At 42.9% G+C, this 23,199-nt stretch overlaps 1 protein-coding gene across 1 annotated transcript in view; it reads right to left on the bottom strand.

Annotated features, from left to right (window-relative positions):
* Positions 1–8,925, bottom strand: part of prkg3 (protein kinase cGMP-dependent 3) — a gene marked incomplete at both ends in the record, with an annotated part of 48,742 nt that extends 39,817 nt beyond the window's left edge. Inside the window, 4 exon segments of the mRNA XM_084330552.1 lie at positions 4,915–4,930; positions 4,933–5,037; positions 6,629–6,691; positions 8,838–8,925. Of these exon segments, the coding sequence (XP_084186678.1) occupies positions 4,915–4,930; positions 4,933–5,037; positions 6,629–6,691; positions 8,838–8,925 (272 nt within the window).
* Between the last annotated feature and the right edge of the window lie 14,274 nt (positions 8,926–23,199).

Here is a 23,199-nt window from a genome sequence, read left to right as displayed (position 1 = left end):
ATCTGAATTTATACTATGAGTAAGAGTAAAAGTAAACAGTATACACAAGGTACCCTAACTGGTATGACGTCATATGTTGTAGTCCATGCAGGTTACAGTGATGTTTATAATGCATTGCTTATAATGCATATACGCAGTCGGGGCGCTCAAGTAGCACACCACATACTCACAACACGGCCGTCCCGGGTTCGACTCCCGAACCCGGCGACCTTTGCCGAATGTCTTCCCCCCGTCTATCTCCCGTTCTTCCTCTCTCTCTGTCTCTACCTGGTAGTAAAAAAACAATACAAATCTACCAAAAACATAATTAAAAAAAAATATATATATAATGCATATAGTCTTAAACACAGAGAAGTCAAAGGGTGTAGGATGTCTTAGTGCTCATATAATTGCTGCGTCGCTTGCTCACACATTCAATAAACACAATAAACATTTATCTCTGGTAAAAAAATCCCAAATGTGTGGAAAGTTCTGCTCAAGTCGTTCCTTTACATAAAGGTGGTGATTCCAGTGACTTAATTAATTATGATCCAATATCAAAATTGTGCTGCTTAGCCAAAATCCTAGAATCATTAGTTAGTTCCCAGTTACAGGCCTTCCTGGATGCTTATGAATTAATTTTACAACCACAGCAATCAGAGTTTAGACCAGGGCATAGTACAGTTACAGTGACAACACTCATAATAAATAATATTATTAACTATCTTGATAACCGTCAGCACTGTGCACTCTTTATTGATTTGTCAAAAGCACTGTCAACCATAATATCTTAATAAATAATCGTCCATAGGTTCGGATGAGCTTACCGCTTAACTCTTTCATTGCCAGACCCGAGATATCTCGGGTTAACTCGCCATGCGTTGGACGCCAGAACCCGAGATATCTCGGGTTTTGGTCGTTTTTTCTTTTATTCGCTATTTTCATTCATTATTCATCCATTGACCATATGGAAGGATTTTCTGATCGCCAAAGTGCAATACCGGCCGCATCCTGCCAGATGGCAGTGTCGCCCACCCTTTGAAACCTTATATCTAACTCTGTGTTACACTCAAATGTCACCGGGCACTATATTTAGACGGAGCGGAGTAAGTCGCTTCATCCGAGCACTTCGAGGCGCATCTGGCACACTCGATGCATAAGTTGTGCCAAATTATGTCCGGGACCAGATGGACACCAATACTGGAAATCGCGATCAGACAATTGGATTATTCTTTTTGGAATACCACCGACCACAGGTAAGGACTATCCGACATCAATTTCAGCTTGATCCAACAATGTTTTGATACCGATCCAGCTGATTCGCGTTTTTAGTGTTCAATACGAATGCCGTTACTCGCAATCAAAGCATCAGAAACGACCCCCCCCCCCTTTCATGCATTCATGATGAAACATAATACCTATTATATACATTTGATTTGGAAATAGTAGCGTGTCCAGGCAAGAAACGCCAATGCTTATAGTAGAATTCGGGTTGCGCCCTATTACTCGCTTCCCAGGAATGATCCCGGATCACTCTGAAATTATACTTATATTCACCACAGGATAACGCGTGAACGTATGCATGGAAACATTTTCTCTTTATTGCATCTTGGACGGAAGAAAGTCAGTGTCAAATCACCATAGTATTGTCCCCATAGCTATAATATAGAATATAGATATAGCTCTACAAACAAGGTGACGCACTCTACTATCTTTAAAGCGTGGCATAGCTACAACGGGACCCGGCTAATGGCTGGCGCTGAATGAGTTAATTGGTTTTATGATTATCTCTCATGGAGAACTCAAGCTGTTGTTGCTGATGGTATCAAATCAAGCTCTCTTGAAATTAGTAAAGGTGTCCCACAAGGGTCTATTCTGGTCCACCTTTATTTACATTATATATAAGTAACATGGTATTCTCTTCCCCACATTTTAAAGTACATTTTTATGCAGATGATACAATCCTGTATGCTACTGGCTCCAGTCTTAACCCTTTCACTACCACACTACCAAACGGTTAACCCTTTCTTTTTTTAAACTTAAATTTGTATTGACATTTATAGACAGACAATACTTACAATGACATCAAACACATAACAATTCACTGACATGGGTCCCTTGAGTCCCTATGCTATGGCTGTGTTCAGCAGCCCAGACCCCCATAAGAGGGACCCCCCCTCCCGCAATCCCCCCGAGAAATAGGACTCCCCCATATCCCAGGTCCGCTATATGCGGGGCCGAGCATGCAGTGACACAGGACCCTTGAATTAAATGGGCCAGGCCCAGTAGAGGAGAGGAGAGGGCACTCCCCCCCACCGAGCCAAGCCCGCTACCTCCCATGTCACATAGAACCCCACCCCATGCACACCGACCCCACAACACATAAGACCCCACTGGGCAAAGCTCAGCCACTCTGACCCCCATAAGAGAAACCCCTCCCTCCCGCCATCCTCCCCGAGAAACAGAACACCCCCATATCCCAGGTCCACTGCGCGTGGAGCCGAGCACCCCGAGCCCCTACCCGCCCCCGCCCGACCGCCAGGCCCCCGGCCCACGAGAACCCCAAGCCCAGGCCCACAGTAGGCCAGAGCACCACGCCTCAATGTCCCCCAGACCCCCCGCGACCCCCAAGCCCGGTGTCCCCCCGGCCCGGCGACCAGACCGCCCAGGCCACGGCGGCCGAGGGCCCCAAGGGACCCCACCCCATACGTACCGACCCCACAACACGCAAGGCCCCCCTCTCCCGGGTCGAACCGCCGGAACGATGGTCTCTCCCCCCGACATTCCCCCCCACTGAACAAAGCCTGCCCACTTCTGTACCTCCCATGTCATTGATATCACTGTACATTTATAGCAAAAGCTATTCTAACATGACTTACAAATTTAAATAATGAAAATAAAATAAGCTATATAATTGGCACTTCCCAGGTGCCCCCCCCCCCCCCCAGTGACAGAGTTATTCCCAATGGAGATTCTCCCAAGCCCCTATTATTGTCCTTCACAAATGTCCATGTGCACATTTAAAGCAACTGCTATTCTAACATAAAAAATTAAAAGAAGACTAAAGACAATTGCCACTTCCCAGGTTTTTGTACCCCATTGGCAGGCTGGAGGGGTAAGGCTCTCCTGGAGAGGGCCCCTCCTATAATGACGGATATCCCCAAAGGGGATTCTCCAATGCCCCTATTATTGTCCAAAATTGTATTTGAATTTTTGTCTTTCATATGATAGTACAGCTCCAGAGCTCCCGGTCAGGGCTCCGAATGTGTTTCCTCTTGTTCCTCACAGTCATAGTTGTGCATCATGTGTGTTAGTGGCGTGCCTTCAGTTTAGTCTAGTATGTGATATTTATATTATATGTCCCAACTAATATGTTTACCATGTCTGTATTCCAAATCAGAACTTGAATTGTTTTACTTTTCCCCTTATTCGTGTATATTTAAATTCCACTTAGTTTAACTGTTATTTGTAATATGTGTCTTGGATCCACACATCCATCTAAATCTAACCTTGAATTGTTTTCCAGTACTGTTAATATGTGTCTTGTATCAAAGCGTCTACTTGTTCTCAGCTAATATATATTCGTAGTATGTGTTCCGAATCCAGATCAACATTTTTATTTGTCTTTCTCAGAGGTCTTTGTCCTTATGTTCGTGTTCACTTGTATTGTGTCATGTGTAATCCTGTAGTTCCTTCATATCAGTCCAACGTGTATTATTCCCTAATATGTTTCCTGAATCAGCGTGTCCTTTTTTTTTTTTTTTTTTTTTATGTATCAAATCGTTTGCCTATAACGTGTGTATTGTAAATCATAGTGTTAATTATTCTAAATTCTGGTGTTATAATTTTCTTATACTTCTTGGGGTAACTGTTCAATTATCTTTCCTCTGTTGCATCTATTCTCATCCCCAGGTCCCCTGTGTGTGTGTTTGTATTGGGTACTCTTCCACGTTGATTCTGTCTTGTATCCTTCCTTGGATCACTGTGTCCCTTTGTCGTTCTTCATAGTTGATCAGCCTTGAATCAGTACAGGTCCCTTCTCGTCCTCCTTTCGTCCTCCTCCCCTTGTCCTCATCTCTCAGTTCTGGTCCACCTGCGCGTCTTCTCCATCCTCCGCGTCAGCGTGAGCCTCTCTCCTTCCCCTCCCAGCACCTTCCATCCTCTCCGCGCCATGTCTCTCGCCGCCTCCTGCACGTTGTCGTATACTTTGACCCCTTCGAACCAATGTACCTTCAGCGTGTACATTGGTGATTGGGACCTGATTCCTTTCTCTTTCAGAATTTTCTTTATTTCTACATAGCTCCGACGTTTCATTGCCACCTCTGTTGAATTTTTCAATGTTACATTGTATGCTCCGCATTGCTTCTAATCCAATCTGCGTGGTGGTCTGGTTAGCCTCTATGTTAGCTTGTAAGCTAGTTTGTATGTTAGCCTGTAGCTTCTCTGCACTGACATTTAGCGTCCCGCTAGCTTGTTCTACCTGCTGCGTCATTGCCTCGTGTTGAGTTTTTTTTCTGTGTATTTACTTCATCTGGGGTCGTTCTTCTTTCATTTGTCCTCGTGTTCATTGTTTCTTCTTTCTTTTGTCCTCGAATCTTCACTTTTTATTTCATTTTGAATTGTTTTACTTCCTTTTTTTGATATTCGTTGACCGGGAGCTCTTTTCTGTGGCTGCTCACCTGAACGTCGCAAACCGGAAGTCACGGTTAACCCTTTCAATACGACAATACAGAAGGTTAAGCCTTTGACTGCCACATGACAAATGGTTAATATGGTTCAGTTTTGTGAAATCTGTATTCACACACACACACACACACACACACACACACACACACACACACACACACACACACACACACACACACACACACACACACACACACACACACACACACACACACACACAGTTGTTATAACGAGTGCAGCGTCAGTCACCTGGCGGTCTTCTTGACCTGCGCGTGATGTCCAGGTTCTCGTGGATGGGCTCGGGGGCCATGACGGCCGCTCTGCTCTTCCTGACCTCCGGCCCCTTCTCATTACTGCCGTGGGAAGGAAATTCTGGTGGGATATAATAATAATAATAATAATAACTTTATTTGTTTTTTTTATCCACTTTTTCTCCTTATTTTCTATTTTTCTCCCATCCCAATTTCGTGTATCCAATTCTCCCCTCCCCTGTCTTGAACGTTGCTCGACTATGCCCCCCACTGGTCGGTTGTAGAGAGGATAGAAGCCTTGCATCACGTGTTCCCTCCGGCACACGAGGAGGCAGCCTGTCACATCTTTTCACCAGACAGCGCGGACTCTCATTGGCGAGGTGTAACGCATGGGAGGCTCACACTACCCTCGCCACTTCCTGTTTCTGCTGTGCAGGTGTCTCCCAACCGACCTGTAGGGGTCGCTGTCCTCAACGTCCAATCCCCACCCATCGACTTCCACCCGCTGACTCTGCCAAATGAGCCAGTACGACGGCCGGCCCAAGCCGAAGGCAATGCTGAGACTGGGATTCGATACCAGAGTCTCTTGCATTGGTGACGAGCGCAATCTCCGCTACGCCAGCCAGCCGCTAATAACTTTATTTGTATAGCACCTTTCATATAGGGGATTGCAGTTCAAAGTGCTTTACATCAGTAAGAAATAAGACACAAAATCTGTGTAAAACAAGCAGCAAGAGCAAAGCATAAAGTGGAATAAAATAATGCAGATATTTTAATCAAATCATATCAGAACCTCACGTTCCAATAGGCTTCTGTAATCTGTTACAAAACATGATAAAGGTCAGAGTATGCACCCAGTGGATAGTGGGGCGTAGAGATAAAAGTAAAAAGAAGTCAAATAATAGCAAGGGTAAAATGAGCAGACATATAATGACTGATATCATTTACAATGTGCACAAAATGGCAGGCGTCTTTTTTCTCCCCACGTAAAAAAAAATTCAACCTAGAAAGGTTGTTTATAAACCTAACCTTTACCTTAACCCTTAACCTCAGTGGAGACCTTATGCCCCACCCTGACTTCAAATTGAGATAGATGGAAAAATATGTGCCAGCCAGAATGCTGCTATTTGACCTCTGATCTGTCAAGTCAAGTCAAGTGTTCCTTTATTAATCCCCTTGGGGAAATTCAAGTGTCATAGCAGCATGGGGGAGGAGGGGGAGGGGGCGTACAGGTAGGATAGGTAGTAGTAATAATAAAACATAGAACAAAGTGCAAATAGTAATGATAATAGTGCCAACAGTAGTAATAGTGAACAGTAGTGGGTGGCAGGATTCAATCAGACAGTAGTAATAGTGATGATGGTATACATGGTCCAAACTGTAGTCCATGCAGTGTTTATTATTAAGAGTCAGATAGTGCTATATAAATAAATAGAGGGTGCTATATAAATAAAAGTCATTCATTCATTCCTTCCTAACTGTTCTTATGTTCACCAGCCGTTAGTTCTCCAGAAATGTGTGTGTGTGTGTGTGTGTGTGTGTGTGTGTGTGTGTGTGTGTGTGTGTGTGTGTGTGTGTGTGTGTGTGTGTGTGTGTGTGTGTGTGTGTGTGTGTGTGTGTGTGTGTGTGTGTGTGTGTGTGTGTGTGTGTGTGTGTGTGTGTGTGTGTGTGTGTGTGTGTGTGTGTGTGTGTGTGTGTGTGTGGTCTCTTACCCAGGCCATGGTAATGAGTGTGTAGCTCTTGTAGAAGCTTCTCTTTGTCCTGAAGTCTTTTCTCTAGATGGGAGTTAGAGGAGTGAGTTAGTTTGATCGTTGTGTTGCCTGGTAGGATAAGACTTTTTGTCCCAGTCATGCCATGGATTTAGGCTTGATTTCACGGAAGACATTTCATTGATACGGTGCATTCTCACAGACCCAAAGCAGTATACCTCGTTACAGTAATATGAGTCATCTGGACTCAAGGAAATGCGAATGTGAAATGCGTATTATAAGCTGATAAATCTAGTGATCGATGCACAAAAGCCCCGTTTGGAAATAAGAGTGATCTGCACTCTGTTGCAGGGCCGTGCAGAGAGCTTTAGAGGGGCAGGTGCTCAAATTTTAAAAAGGGCACATGTATCAAAATGTTAGAACACCAACTACAGCGTAACGTAACCAGCCAAACTATAGCATTAGCAACCAATATTCAGAGAATGAAACACGGAATTTTACAACAAACTGCATCTTACTATATGATTTATCAAAATGTATTATAATTATTATTATTTGAAGATTCCTCAATTGCAGACTACTCTCAGGCTGCTAGAGGACATGAGTAGTTGGTGTACCTGGACATTGCTTACAGCTCCAGCAGAAACTGACAAGAAACAGCAGACAGGAATGCATAAAATAAAGCACTGCTGACAGACGGGCAAACATGAGGCGAGATACTCAGTTTGCGCTTTGCAACAATGCGATGGCTATAAAAACAATGCACAACCAAGCTGAAATTTACGTTAAATTGCTCTTACCTGTGGCCGATGAGATTCCAAAAAGAATATTCCAATTATTTGATTGCCATCTGCTAGATCGTATGTCCATTTGGGCCACGGCATAACCCCCCACAGCATAATGAATCCGGTGTCCCGAAGGCAATTCAATGCGATCGGGTAGACCCCTCGGTCCAGGCTACTCGAAGACTCCGCCCGGAGGAGTTTTAATGATACACAGAGTCATACACAGAGTCACAAAGGAAGTGCAACATCGGCCGCATACCACCAGGCGGCGGTATCGGACCTTTGCGATCTCAGACACATTGCATATGGTACCACAGCCTTCCTGGATGATTTATAAATGGAAATAGCTAAAGAAATAACAATCAAATAACGAGTATACTCGTTGTTGGCGTTATTCGATTGGCGGCCATTAACGAGTATACTCGTCGTTGGCGGGGAATGAGTTAAAGGGCACTTTACATTTTACATTTAGATTTAGTCATTTAGCTCACGCTTTTATCCAAAGCGACATACAAGTTCTGTATGACAAGTCATCAGGAAGGGTACAACTCTATCAACTCTATCAGCTGAGTAACAATGTTCATCAAAGTGTTGAGTGCTACAGCGTAGGTTAGTTTATTAGGACAAGTACATGACAGTAAGGTTAGTTAGGGTTAGATATATATTATATATATATTATTTTTATTTTTATTTTTTGTGGTTGAAGAAGTGCGTCTTTAGTCAACGGCGAAAGATTGGACGTGTTTCGGCTGTCCTAACTGTGGTTCGTTCCACCATTTGGGGCAAGGACTGAGAAAAGGCGGTTTCTCCTTGACGACCCTCCCGGAGCTCGGATAGGAGTGGGTCTGAGGCGGCCAGAAGATGCAGAGCGTAGGGGTCTTGAGGGTGTGTAGTTAGAGACCATTGACCGGAGGTAGGCGGGAGCGGTTCCCTTTGCCGCACGGTATGCCAGGTCGATGACCTTGAAGCGGATTCGTGCAGCAATGGGGGTAGTGGGGGTAGAAGTGGGGTGACAAGAAGCAATGGGGGTAGAAGTGGGGTGACATGGGCTGACTTCGGTAGGTTTGAGATCAGGCGGGCCGCTGCGTTCTGAATGAGCAGAAGAGTCCTTCTGTGTTTTCTTCCCTGAGACCTTTTTCACACATTTGCTTAATCTTCGCAGGTATTTACACCACTAGGTGGAAACGCAAACAATCGACTGAAGGAACAAAAAGGTACAGTGGGACAAAAGGTTTGTCGAAACGCAGCTATAGAGAGCGATGATAAAATAAGATATAATAAACGATGTAACACTATGATATTATTATTATTATTATTATTATTATTATTATTATTATTATTATTATTATTATTATTATTATTATTATTATTATTATTATTATTATTATTATTATTATTATTATTATTATTATTATTATTGTACCCACCCAGGTCATGGTTCTGTCTCTGCAGCTCCTGGTTGATCTGACACTGTTTCTGGAGCTGGCTCTTCAACTGATCCATCTCCCGCTCCATGGCTGTGGGGGGTGAACACAATAACAACAACAACAACACACCTTTTTAAATAAATCAAGCAATCAATGATGTAAAATGGAACAGAGCTGCAAGGTTAGTTTTACATTGTTCCATGAGAACAAACACCATCACTATGCACCGGCAACTCTCATGGTTAACGGTAGAGAATAGGCTGGTTTTCAACACAGTTACATTTTTCAGGAACACTGTCTTTTCGTCTCAACCTGTTTTCTTATACAAACAAATTGTCAGATGCAGTCAGGTTCATTCTTATTTTACTAGGTCAGCTGATGATGGACAGATTATGTTACCACGTCCAAAATCAAATGCTTTAAAGAGGACTGTTGTTTATCGTGCCATCAATCATTGGAATAACTGCCCACTGAACATAAGTAAATTGAATAGTAAAGTGTCTTTCAAATACCACCTGAGAATGCACTACTTAAATATGTGAGCAAAATATTCTGATGTTGATAATGATGTCTACAATGTTTCACTGTTTTTAGATTATCATTGTTAATTGTGATTGTCATATGTATCTCATGTTGTTATGTTTTGTGTTTTCTGTTGTCTTTCTGTGTGGACCCTCCTTGTACCTGGATAACTGAGTTAGCCGGATAACTTTAACTGGATAACTGAGTTAGCCGGACTTTCCGGTTCCCCGTACGTGGATTTTCCAAATCACCATGACAACAGATCCAAAAGTTTGAGCCTGGTCGAAAGCAGAGTTTAAGTTCAAGTTAGCCTGAACCATCGCCACGCCCCCGCAAAGAAGTGACAGCCCGTTTCCTGAAACTATTCCCACAGTCTACGATCTGCATTATACCATTCTGAATTACGTTTTTGTGCTCCATTCTTCCAGAGGGGGCTTTTGAAATGTAAAATAGACCCAAAATGCTGATACTAAATTCACTTTGTCCTAAATAATGCACGTTATATATACCGTGGCGCTCGCTCGTGCGATGTACACATTATGTGGTTATTTTAATTGTAACTGGGATTAAGATGTCTGATGAGATGCGCTGTTTGACGGATTTGAGAAATTGAATGAGCCGTTGACGTCACATTAATTAATGAGGATAAAGAGATAAACTTCATTCAAAACAAAGGATATTCTAAACACGGGTCTCTCGTTCATTAATGTATAAACAATGAATTTATCCCATCTGGCACAGTGGTGCAGCGGTAGTGCTCAAGCCTGCCAACCCAGCGACCGGGGTTCAAAACCCGGTGTTTCCAATATGATTTTTTTGAATATAATATTAATGATTATACGCCAAAGTTTTAAGGTTTTAAGTTAAAATATTATAAATCTACATGCATTGAGGATGTCATTCTTTATATAGCTCTCAACGTGCACCAAATTGAATTATTCCTATATTGCAAAAAGAAGGAAAAGACTAGGGTCTCGAACCCCGGTCGTCTGCGTGATAGTCAAAACAACAACCTGTTAGACCACATTGGAGATAAGTTAAAGATCGACTATACATCAATCAATGGGTAAGAGAGCCGTATCGTAATTCTGTATAAGTTTAACTAATTATTTTCGCTAGCAAGATCTCATTTGATTATTCAATCCAGCAGGCAAATTTAAAGAAATATAATCTGATTGATTGAGGTAATGAGGGACTTAAAATTAGCCTATAGATAACGCATTTAACTTGTCGGCGAGGCGATTGAGCCGTATTGCAATCTGTCAATAAAGTTTTAAATCAATTAATCAATCAATGCCGTTAGAGAATCAGGATCTCTGCCATCGATACGTGCTGGCTTTTCGCCTGAAGCGGCCGCGCGCATTTAGCCTGAGTCGCAAGTCTGGCTTGAGTTAACGAGACTGAATCCACCTTCGAGGAACAGGAAAATCCCGGCTTCGAACATCGGGTTAACTGAAGCTGGATAATGACATCTTGATCGACTTAGTTGAACCAGGTACAAGAAACAGGGCCCAGGAAGACTAGCTCGCCACTTAGGTGACAGCTAATGGGGATCCTTTTAAACAATAAACAATAAATAAACAATAAATGGTAAATGGCTGCATTTATATAACAGTTTTTATCCAAAGTGCTTTACAATTTGTTCCTCACATTTTTACCCATTCACTCACACATTCACACACTGACGGCAGAGGCGACCATGCAAGGTGCCGACCTGCTCATCGGGAGCAGTTATGGCTAAGTGTCTTTGCTCAAGGATACTTCGATACGCTGCCCTTGGAGGAGCGGGAATTGAACTGGTAACGTCCGGATTACCAGATGACTGCTCTCTACCTCCTGAGCCACTGTCGCCCCGATTGCATTGTAGCAATGCAATGTGCTTTACAACCACCAAAAGAAGGTATTTAATACAGTATTGACAATATATGTATTAGAAATATTATAATATTGTAAAATATTATAGTAGAGTAGATAGGAGATATTATAGTACAGTAGACACTCAGGGCTAGATCCACAAAAACTTTATTGCACGGAGCAAGTTGCACCCTTACTTACAATTCATTATGAATTGAAAATGGGGGACCCTGATGTAAACAAGACAAAAGTATTTCTCTGGTCTGCATCCCCTTAACAATTGTGTGTATTGAGCCATACTGTATTGTACCCATTCTGCAATCTGTTAATACAATTTTCATTCAATCAATCACAGTGCAGATTGATTGATTGAATGAAAATTGTATTAACATTGTATTAACAGATTGTATTAACAGATTATTAACAGATTATTATTAGTAATAATAATAATAATAATAATTCATTACATGTACTGTATATAGCGCTTTTCTAGACACTCAAAGCGCTCCCTACAATGTAGAGTGGAAATTGCCTCCTTCACCACCACTGGTCTGGTAGCACCCAACCTTGGGCTACGCAGGCTCAATGGCTGCCATACAACTGGCACCAGGCACACATCACACCAGGCACGTGCACACATAGAGGCCAAGGGGTGCTTGAGCACCTGCCTTTTTGAGCCTCATCAAAAAAGTGCCCTTTTTGAAAAAGAATATATATATATATATATATTTTTTTTACTGTTACGCATATAGACTGCCCTTCCAACTGAAAAATTTCAGGATAGAATCAAAATATTAGGTAAAGAGAGAGAGATGCCCCATATTCCATTGCAGTTTGCACGGCCTCCTCAGCGTGCCTCTCCGCGGATCTATATATTTTATGCATAGCGTGGGTGGTGATGATGATGATGATAAAAACCGCTGTGGCGCATACAGTTGAATGCTGGTATTACACTCATTGAGGGACACGAAGAAGTCAAGTCCGATGGGATTTGGGAATCTCAAATACAAATCGGGATTGGAATAAAAAATGCATTTATATTAAACAATACAGAATATACAGCACTTCTTGGGGTCTGTAGGGTAAGCACTTATTCCCTCCCCCCTGAACATTTATGGAGATGTATGGGCCTTTTAAGTCAGTGATAAAAGTGTCTTTCAAGGATAAGTGAGCTCCTGCACTGATTATTATAGTTCAATATTCAATATTTGATCACCAAAACCCCCCAAAAAGCATAAAAAGGGGGCCCCCCGCCCGAAAAGGGCCCTTAAAAATTGCGCTACGCGCGCTCGGATAATATATACACACAAGTGTAGTGTCCTTTTCAGCCTTTGAGCACCTGCCCCTCTAAAGTCCTGTGCACGTCCCTGCATCACACTACAATGGCTGAACGGCTCAGGAGACAGGGATTGATATCAGCTAATTAAGGGGAAGGGATGATTAGGTGGCCTTGATGTCAGAGACCTGATTGGGAATTTGACCAGGGACGTCGGGGAACCCCCTACTCTTTACGATAGGCGTCCTGGGTTCTTTAACGACCGAGATTCAGTCAGGACCTCGGTTTAGCGTCTCATCTGAAGGAGAGACACAACACATTCAAAGGCAGGCAGGTATAGATACAGTAGGTTCAAACACACAAACTCACACATACTCTCTCTCTCTCTCTCTCTCTCTCTCAACACACACACACACACACACACACACACACACACACACACACACACACACACACACACACACACACACACACACACACACACACACACACACACACACACGCACATTATGCTACTATCAAATCAGTCATCATTGAAAACTAACTAACCTGACGATGTGGCTGATGTTTAATGAATGACTCTGGTTTCCAGCCCACACCCTGAGCCTTGCTAAATAATGCAGACTAATGATTGACCGCCAGCTGGGGGCAGTGCTGCCACACCCTACATCACTGGATCCTGACCTTTTTGAGCTTGTGGACCCTATCATAGATATATTTATTACATGGCGTTTTAACATTCGCCGAAATGCTTGATTGTGATTGGTCAATAGCCCCCGACAGCGGTGAATTATTTTTCGATAACCACCGGTGATTATTGTTTTTCGCAGCTGGAGTAATCAAGCCCACTGACACACACTGTTTCAGCTGCTCAGCATATGCACAGCTGCATTCAGTCATCAGTGCAAGCTGCCGGCGATGACAGCGGGAGCGACAGAACAGAACTGCGTCTGCATTTGATCTCGTAAAATGAATTAGGTATATTGTTAGTAAGTTAGCCATGTAATAAGCGGGATAATGTATAGCCTATACTCGGTCATTGTAGCAAAATAATTGACCTTCACTGACGTTTAAAACACCTCGGCGCGGCGCCTCTGTATTTTAAACTCTGTGTCGGTCAATTATTTGGCGACAATGACCTCGTAGCTATACATTATCCCTTACATAAACACTAGATGGCTCAAGGCGGAATCGCCCTACCCAAAGCTGTAAAGGAATGTGAATCCCTACCCACATTCAAAACCGCTCTTAAAGAGCACCTACGGGAGGCTGCAATTCGAAACTGGCCACCGTAAATGCCCAAAACCCCCACCACCTCCTAATAGACAGTCTCCTCCCCACCGCATGTATATATTCCCTCCCCGCCGTATGTATATTTCTCTCCCACCCACCCACCCCCTCCTAATGTACAGTCCCCTCCCCATCATATGTATATACTCTGTCAGGATCTAGGGGTAACAGTACTGTATATTTGAATACCGTTTATGTCACAAATGTATCAGTACTAAATACCTGTATGTCCCTATGCCATAAATGTGATGTATGTTGTGTATGTCATAAATGTCTATATGAATTGAAAATGGGGGACCCTGATGGAAACAAGACAAAAGTCTTTCTCTGGTCTGCATCCCCTTAACAATTGTGTGTATTGAGCCGTACTGTATTGTACCCATTCTGCAATCTGTTAAATAAAGTTTTCATTCATTCATTCATTCACTCCCGTGTAGTTCACCGAAGACCATCTTGCTTGAGTGGACTACTGCTTTAAGGTGATGATCTGCACAAACAGCAGTGCTGGTGAGTCATCTAATTTTTTTTTATTTTTTTTTATTGATCTTTTTCCCCCTCCATTTTCCTCCGATTTTCTCCCATCCCAATGTTAGTCGTTATGCCAATTCCCAGTCCCTTCCTGGTCGCTGCGCTTTACCCCCCACAGTCAGATCATCTGGGAGAGTGGAGGCTACCACGTGCTTCCTCCGACACACGTCCAGCCAATCACCGCTTCTTTTCACCTGGCAGCGCGGATCCTCCCTGAGAGGGCGTAGCGTGTGGGAGGACCACACTATCCCCCTCAAGTCCTATCCGCGCTTAGCAGGCGCCCCGACCGAACTGTAGGAGTCGCTGTTTACAACGACCCGGACCCACCCCGCCAGCTTCTCCCACCCTCTAATACTGCCAATTGTATCAGTGCAGACGGCCAGCCAAGCTGGGTGAGTCATCTAATGATATATATCTATGGACCCGATAACCAGTTTGGGGTGAACTTTGATACAGAAGAATCGTTTTTAGTTCCCTTCTTCTTCAGGTTATTTAACATGATTCATATTTTGGAGGAAGGCTGTAGACTTAAATGATTCATTGTAATGCTTCTATACAAAGATGACATACAAAAGATATGTTTGATCATCGTTTATGAAAACTGAAAAGGAAAGGTGTCTTATGAGCCCATATTCTTAAGTCTGCACGTTTACGGTGCACTACTTTTATTGTCTTTTATACCTGTTCTTATGTCTGCGGTCCATGTGTGAAGAAAATGTCTGTAAAGTCTCGACGACATTGAAAATGAGGGTGACCTCAATTGTCTTTTCGAGAATAAATAAAGGTTTGAATGAATATGGGCTGGGCATCATTTGAAGCATGATACATAAATAAAGGAATACATCATCAATCAAATCAAATCTATCATCATATACGAGTCCACTGTAAATATGATCTTGTGACGACCCTGGGAGTGCTCCCGATCCCCAGATTGAGAAATATACTCCCCAAAATCACTGGCCTTTGCTTTACAGAAACTTTACAAAATAATCTAAGACCAATTATTATTTCCAGTCAGGCACTTCTTTGCACAGCTCAGGGGTCCTAGTGTGGCGTTAGATGCATGTGGTGTCTTGCCAGGACATGTTACAATGCTGTCACCTCAGAGAGTGTGTTCGTGAAGAATAAACCATTCATTCTCATTCTCAATACTTTTCATTATTTTTTAACTTTTATAAGGATGAAAAATCACCTGTACTGATGCCAGCCTTAATTTGCTTATAAATACAAAGGACTATTCTCTATTTCTCTGTGTCTGTGTCAACTCTCTGACATGGAGTTGCCGTTCTGGATAAAGTGGTTCCAGCACAAAACATTACAAACATTATATTTCCAATATTGTATGTGTACACACACACACACACACACACACACACACACACACACACACACACACACACACACACACACACACACACACACACACACACACACACACACACACACACACACACACACACACACACACACACACACACACACACACACACACACACACACACACACACACACACACACACACACAAAGAGACACACACACACACACACACACACGCCTGGCAATAATCTCCAGCCACACGAGTGATAATGTTTCCATCCAATCTGCGTACAACAGCCCTGATTGTCGGGGGAAACTTTGCAGTTTAATTAGCTGGTGAACGAGGTATCACAGCCTCACAGCCTCCGTTTACACGACAAACATCAGCGTCAATACAAACACAGGCGTGCGGGTTTAACCTCGCGAAGGAACAAAGTGTACAAACATCCGTTTGAATGAAGCCAGGGGGCCCGGTGGCTGATCTGACCGTCTGCCGCGACAATCTCGCCCTGTTTGTCACGTGACCCCCCTGGTTACCTGCCTGCCTGCCTATCACCCCTGAACATTGGACGCGTTATAAGAGAGATTACACACGCGGTGTGCTAAAATGGCCCATAAACACACCGAGCGAGCTGGACGCCGACCGACACGGAAAAAGGGTCATAATATTAACACTGTTAATCTAAGAAATCAAATTATGTTCTTCTTGTGGTCGAGGAAGAAGAGTCCAGTCAATATTCTGTAGACAAGAGAAATAAGAGAACGGGATCCTTCTATGCAACCTAATATGCTATTTAGCTTTTGAACATAGATAATGTATATAAAAGCTAAATAGTATATTATGCTGTATTGTATTATGAATTGATTAGGAGTATGTATTGTTGTATTGTATTATGAATTTGATTAGGAGTATTTATTGTTGTTTTAATTGTCTGTATGCCATGTGAATGTTGTGAGTGTATAAAGTCTGTAACTGTATTTTACGTGTTATGGACCTCAGGAAGAATAGCACTGCTGTGGCTAATGGGGATCCAAATAAACTTAAACTTAAACCTAGTACTTCAACCAATGTGCATAAACTGAGAAAAAAAAATCAAGGAAGACAAATTCAGATGGATGCTCTTTATTCATACAATTAAAACCAACTTGTGTTTCGGCAGATTTTAATCGTATGAATAAAGAGCATTATTTTTAGAACGTCCATCAGCCTCCATAGAGTTGCTAGAATATTTTGTAAACACAAAACTCTTTCCCAAATCCAGAAACCAAGGAACTATACATATATAATATACACAAGCCAGCTTTATTTCGTAGTTGTCGTCTGAACCAGAGGAAAATGTACATTTATCCCCAGAAAATCCCCCTGCTTTGTTGTGTCACATTTTCCCCATTCATTCTCCAAGGGGCAGCACCAGACTTTTATACCCGACATCACAGGTTTTAAGTGATATAGTTCTTTGGGAGAGAATAATAGGTAGGCTATGAATTCTAGGAAAAAGTTGTGTTTCTTTAGATCAGCAATTCTTTACTCGGTGTTCAGGAACGGGAATTATTGTGAAATAATGCATATTTGAAGTCTACAGCCTTTTCTCCGTATTATCAATCAAGTGAAATAGCCTGGAGAAAAAGAAAAAAAAGATGGCGGCTTATTTGGCAGCCATCTTTTTTGTAGGGGCCACCAACTGAAAAGGTTAAGAACTACTACTGGTCCATATGGTGATGATGACAGCTGTATAGCTACAGAAAGTAAAGTTTTCAAGTTTCTTTAATAGTTGTCATACAGAAGTACAGAATACTTTCATACAAAATGCTTCTTACTGTTACGCTCCAGAGACTGCGCTAGACAAGATAGTATCAAATAACATAGTATAGCATGTAAATTAGAAGTAGAAAATGAGGTCCCAGTGTTCAGTATAGACATATGTACAATGTTCGATGCAGAATAGACGTAGTTACCATATAATATACAATACTATGCAGTGTACTAATGTACAATACTATATAGTGCAAAGCAGAAATGGGATGAGGTACAATTTAGGTACAATTTACAGTAAGGTGTACGAGTTGTAGTGCAATCCTTCATCAATAAATATAAAGTGTGGGGAGTGGGTGCTACAGTGTGTTTGTTTAAAGTGAGTGTGTGCTATAAAGTGTGGGGAGTGGGTGCTACAGTGTGTTTGTTTAAAGTGAGTGTGTGCGTGTGGATGTGTGTGCTATGTGCGTTTGATGGTTGTTGTTGTGTAGTGTTCATTGTTCGCAATGTGATGGTAGTACAATAATGCACAATGGAGCGTTATTAATAATAGGTCCATGTGACAAGACAACAAGCAACAACAAGATTACATTTCATTTCAAAGTTGGGCAGGGTGGGCGACTTGATGTCAGGACGAATAAAAGATCTTTCATTTTACATGTTGACACATATCTAGCTGCTGGACACAATCTGCCTCTGGTATTTCTCAACCTTGAGAGAGTCTCACACACACACACAGCTTTCAGGAACTTGGCAGCAATAGGAACAGTCAAACGGGACATAGATTGAGACAATAAGTGCAGGGGGGGGGGGGGGGGGTCAACTGTATAGAGTTACGAACAACAGTTTCAGATTCAGATTGTATTGATCTTATTTAAAAATGTAAAGACCCGTCACGAATAGACACGACAAGAAGAAGCAACTGTGATCGAGCTTGGATTTAATTCACTCGTTCATGTTCATCTTGTGTAAAAAAAAAAATATATATATATATAATAATAATAAACAACTTAAAACAGTCTCTCTTACCTGTAGGATTGTGTGTGTGCTGAGACTGAGAGAGAGGATGAGTCTGTAGGATCTCCCCCTGATTATAGACTCCAGAGTTGTAGGTTCAACATGTAGAGACTCAGTTCCTCCAGGACCTGTTGCTGAGAAGATCAGAGTTCTGCTCAGTCCCATGTGGACCCGGCAGAGTCCTGCAGACACACACACACACACTCAGTACCTATCTCTCTGGACCCGGCAGAGTCCTGCAGACACACACACACACACTCAGTACCTATCTCTCTGGACCCGGCAGAGTCCTGCACACACACACACACTCAGTACCTATCTCTCTGGACCCGGCAGAGTCCTGCACACACACACACACACACACTCAGTACCTATCTCACACACACACACACACACACACACACACACACACACACACACACACACACACACACACACACACACACACACACACACACACACACACACACACACACACACACACACACACACACACACACACACACACACACACACACACACACACACACACACACACACACACACACTCAGTACCTATCTCTCTGGACCCGGCAGAGTCCTGCAGACACACACTCAGTACCTATCTCTCCCTGACATCACCTCGTCTAATCCTCCCCAGTACTATCTTTCTGACCTTACATTCTCCCACCCCCCCCTCTCTCTCTCTCTCACACACACACACACACAACCACGGAATCACTCTCAGTTATCTCTCTCTCTCTCTCTCTCTCTCTCTCTCTCTCTCTCTCTCTCTCTCTCTCTCCCTCTCTCTCTGTCTCTCTGTCTTTCTGTCTCTGTCTCTCTCTCTCTATCTGTCAATCTCCTCAGCAGTTCCAGTGTTGGATCATTAACCAGACCACCAGCGGGCTCCTCCCCTCACTACAGGTAGAGGCGGAAGGAGGAGGAGGAAGAGGAGGTCTAGTGGGAAGGAGAGGTTATCAGTAAGGTTTTAGCAAGCTATATGCAGTGTTGAGTTTAATACATTTTGCAGTTGTTTGGTGGTCGTTTAATTGTATTGAAATTATGGTATGTTCTCATTTCTTTCAAAATATTAAGAATGAAATCAACATATCAGATGGTACTAATTTCCAACAGAGTTGCAGGGAACATAATGGGTACTTTGAACACGTTTCTTATTTAATTGAGGGTTTACATAATAATAATTAAAAGGGATGACAACGGTCACATTGATTTGCAAAATGTTCATTATTTTCATACCACACTCTATTCCGTGATAACATTTGATTACAAGGTAGAAGACAAAATAAGAAGTGGAAGGGGAATAAATGAAGAAAAAGATGCATGATGGGAAGAGAGGAGTGCTGGCGAGAACGGGATGAAGAGTGAGACGAAGAGATTTAAAAGACAGAAAGAAAGATCAAACCCTTGTGATTCCCAAACATCTTTTTTTTACCCAGACCTCGTTATTGGATCTATACATAGCCTGCTCATAATGTCAGCCTTATGCAAAGTGATGCCACCTGGAGCGCATCGAATTGATACAAGGGTAGCCAGGAACGAGCCAGAGTTACATAACGCCTTTTCCTCTGTGAACCACATTGTGAAATACTTAATGTCGCCTCCGACATCCAATGGACTTCATCTCCCTTGACTGCAACTAGGACAGCAATACAGAGTGCAACTTGGAAAACTACCTACTTAACCCTTTCACTACCACACTACAGAAGGTTAACCCATTCACTTAACCGTCTGTGAAAGGGTTAACCTTCTGTAGTGTGGTAGTGAAAGGGTTATCCTTCTGTAGTGTGGCAGTGCAAGGGTTAACACTTTGTCGTGTGGCGGTGAAAGGGTTAACCAGTTGGTAGTGAAAGGGTTAACCTTCTTTTTTTTAATCCACTTTTTCTCCTCTTTTTCTATTTTTCTCCCATCCCAATTTTCGCTGAGCCAATTCTCCCCTCCCCTGTCTTGAACGTTGCTCGCATATGCCCCCCACTGGTCGGTTGTAGGGAGGATAGAAGCCTTGCATCACGTGTCCCCTCCGATACACGAGGAGGCAGCCTGTCACATCTTTTCACCTGCCAGCGCGGACTCTCATTGGCGAGGTGTAATGTGTGGGAGGCTCACACTATGTCTCTGCTGTGCAGGCGTCCCCCAACCGACCTGTAGGAGTCGCTGTCCACAACGTCCAGATTACCACCCATCGACTTCCACCCGCTAACTCTGCCAATTGAGTTAGTATGACGGCCGGCCCAAGCCGGAGGCAACGCGGACAGCCGGATTCGAACCCGGTGTCTCTTGCATTGGTGACGAGCGCAATGTCCGCTGCGCCACCCAGCCGCCAAATGGTTAACCTTATGTAGTGTGGCAGTGAAAGGGTTAACACTTTGTCGTGTAACAGTGAAAGGGTTAACCTTCTGTATTGTCGCAGTGAAAGGGTTAATCAGTTGGTAGTGTGACAGTGAAAGGGTTAACCTTCTGTAGTGTGGTAGTGAAAGGGTTAACACTTTGTACTCTATTTTCCCACCCACAGTTAATACAGTGTCCACAGTTAATATAGAGTTAATATAGTGTCCACAGTTAACCCATTAGAACCCACACCCATTTCTACTTCAAGGAAAATTATGAGGGGCATAAGACTGACTAAATAGACTACAAAGAACACATTTCTGAATTTATTTTCTAAATAGCGCCCCCTAATGGCAAATATCTGAAATGTTACATATATGTCACATTGGGCGTTAATCATTAAACTTATTCCTAATTCCCATGTAGTGCACTACATGGTACTACATGGTACTACAGGGTACTACAGGATACTACATGGTACTACATGGTACTACATGGTACTACAGGGTACTACAGGGTACTATGGGTACTACAGGGTACTACATGGTACTACATGGTACTACAGGGTACTACAGGGTACTATGGGTACTACAGGGTACTACATGGTACTACATGGCACTACATGGCACTACAGGGTACTACATGGTACTACAGGGTACTACAGGGTACTACATGGTACTACATGGCACTACATGGTACTACATGGCACTACATGGTACTACATGGCACTACAGGGTACTACATGGCACTACAGGGTACTACATGGTACTACATGGCACTACAGGGTACTACATGGTACTACATGGCACTACAGGGTACTACATGGCACTACATGGTACTACATGGTACTACAGGGTACTACAGGGTACTACATGGCACTACAGGGTACTACTACATGGCACTACAGGGTACTACATTGAAATATGACTGATATTTGTTTTAATATGCTTTGAACAATTGAACATTTGAACAATATAAAATATATTAACTAAATATCATTGAATCAGACAAATTAACTGAGCAGATCATAATAATTGTTCATATTGTGACATTATGTCACAGCAAATTTTCATGAACATTTTAAGGTGATATGCCCGGTGTGACGTATGTGTCACAGCGATTTTTATCAATTGTTTTCTTTATCATTTTATTCAAGAAATGTGTTCACAACAGGTTATATATCATAAAGACCATGTTATGTAAGCATTATTGTTTTGTTTTTTTTATCCACTTTTTCTCCCATTTTCTATTTTTTTCCCATCCCCCAATTTCGTATCGTCCAATTCAACCCTCCCCTGTCTCGAACGCTGTTTCTTGCCTCCCACAAGCCGGCTGCAATGTGGACGAAGCCATACATAGCACGAGTCCCCTCCGATACTCGAGGTAACAGCCGTCGCATCTTTTCACCTGCGCGGCTCGATCTTTCAGCGTCAGGGGTCTGGGCTTTGGAGGGGCCCCGCCCCCGTTGCTTCTTGATTCTACTGCGCAGGCGCACCAACCGACCTGTAGGAGTCGCTGTCCACAACGTCCGATCCCCACCCATCAGTTTCCCTCCCCCTAATACTGCCAATGTGTATTAGTACGGACGACCAGCCAAACTGAAAGCAATGTGGAGAGCTGGGTTCGAACCCAGCGTCTCCAGCATTGGAGTGCCTTGCCCACTGCACCACCTAGACGCCCATGTAAGCATTATTGTTGAAGTCAGAGATTCTGTGTAGGATTGTTAGTAACTGTCTAACTGCACATATGGCTGTTTACACTAGTAACTGTTTAGTTGCATATATATCTGTTTCCACTAGAGGGCGCTCTAGGCGGAGCCACTCAGGTACACCACCTCGTGGTGAGTATAAAAGAAAATGTATCCACCCACTTCCTTCTCTCCCCCATGTCTCTCTGTAAGAGAAGACCTATAGTGACTGCTGCTTAACATGTGATTAAATAAACCACGCCAGTTTGGGCTCAAGATAGAAACCATGCCTCTTGACCACATTATTGTCGCCCTATAGCCGAATTCTGTTAACAATTATAATTCTTAAATGGACAAATCTTACCTTTTAGCAACAAGAATCTAGCTTTTGAATGCTAGCTACTTCTGTCATTTAGTCACCACCATCAGTCATCATTGTGGAAAGGTGGTTTATGGGAGCACAACATCACATGATCTGTCACATGACCCCACCAGGATGTTCCACTGGTGTCCCTTTGGGACTTCATGAGGTAAGATCAAGGAAAAAGCTTTATATGAACATTTCCAGAACATGTAAAGTCCATGTGACACCTGTGTTACGGTGGACCCTAATGGTATAGAGTTAATATAGTGTCCACAGTTAATATAGTGTCCACAGTTAATACAGTGTCCACAGTTATTACATGGCGTTTTCACATTCGCCGAAATGCTTGCTTGTGATTGGTCAATAGCGCGCGTCAGAGGTCCGATATTACCCGATAACGGACCTTTGCCGAGCAATAATGACCG

This window comes from Notolepis coatsorum, assembly GCF_963971535.1.
Source record: "Notolepis coatsorum genome assembly, chromosome: 15".
In the NCBI taxonomy this organism is placed as follows: domain Eukaryota; kingdom Metazoa; phylum Chordata; class Actinopteri; order Aulopiformes; family Paralepididae; genus Notolepis; species Notolepis coatsorum.
This window is presented reverse-complemented; position numbering and strand designations above follow the sequence as displayed.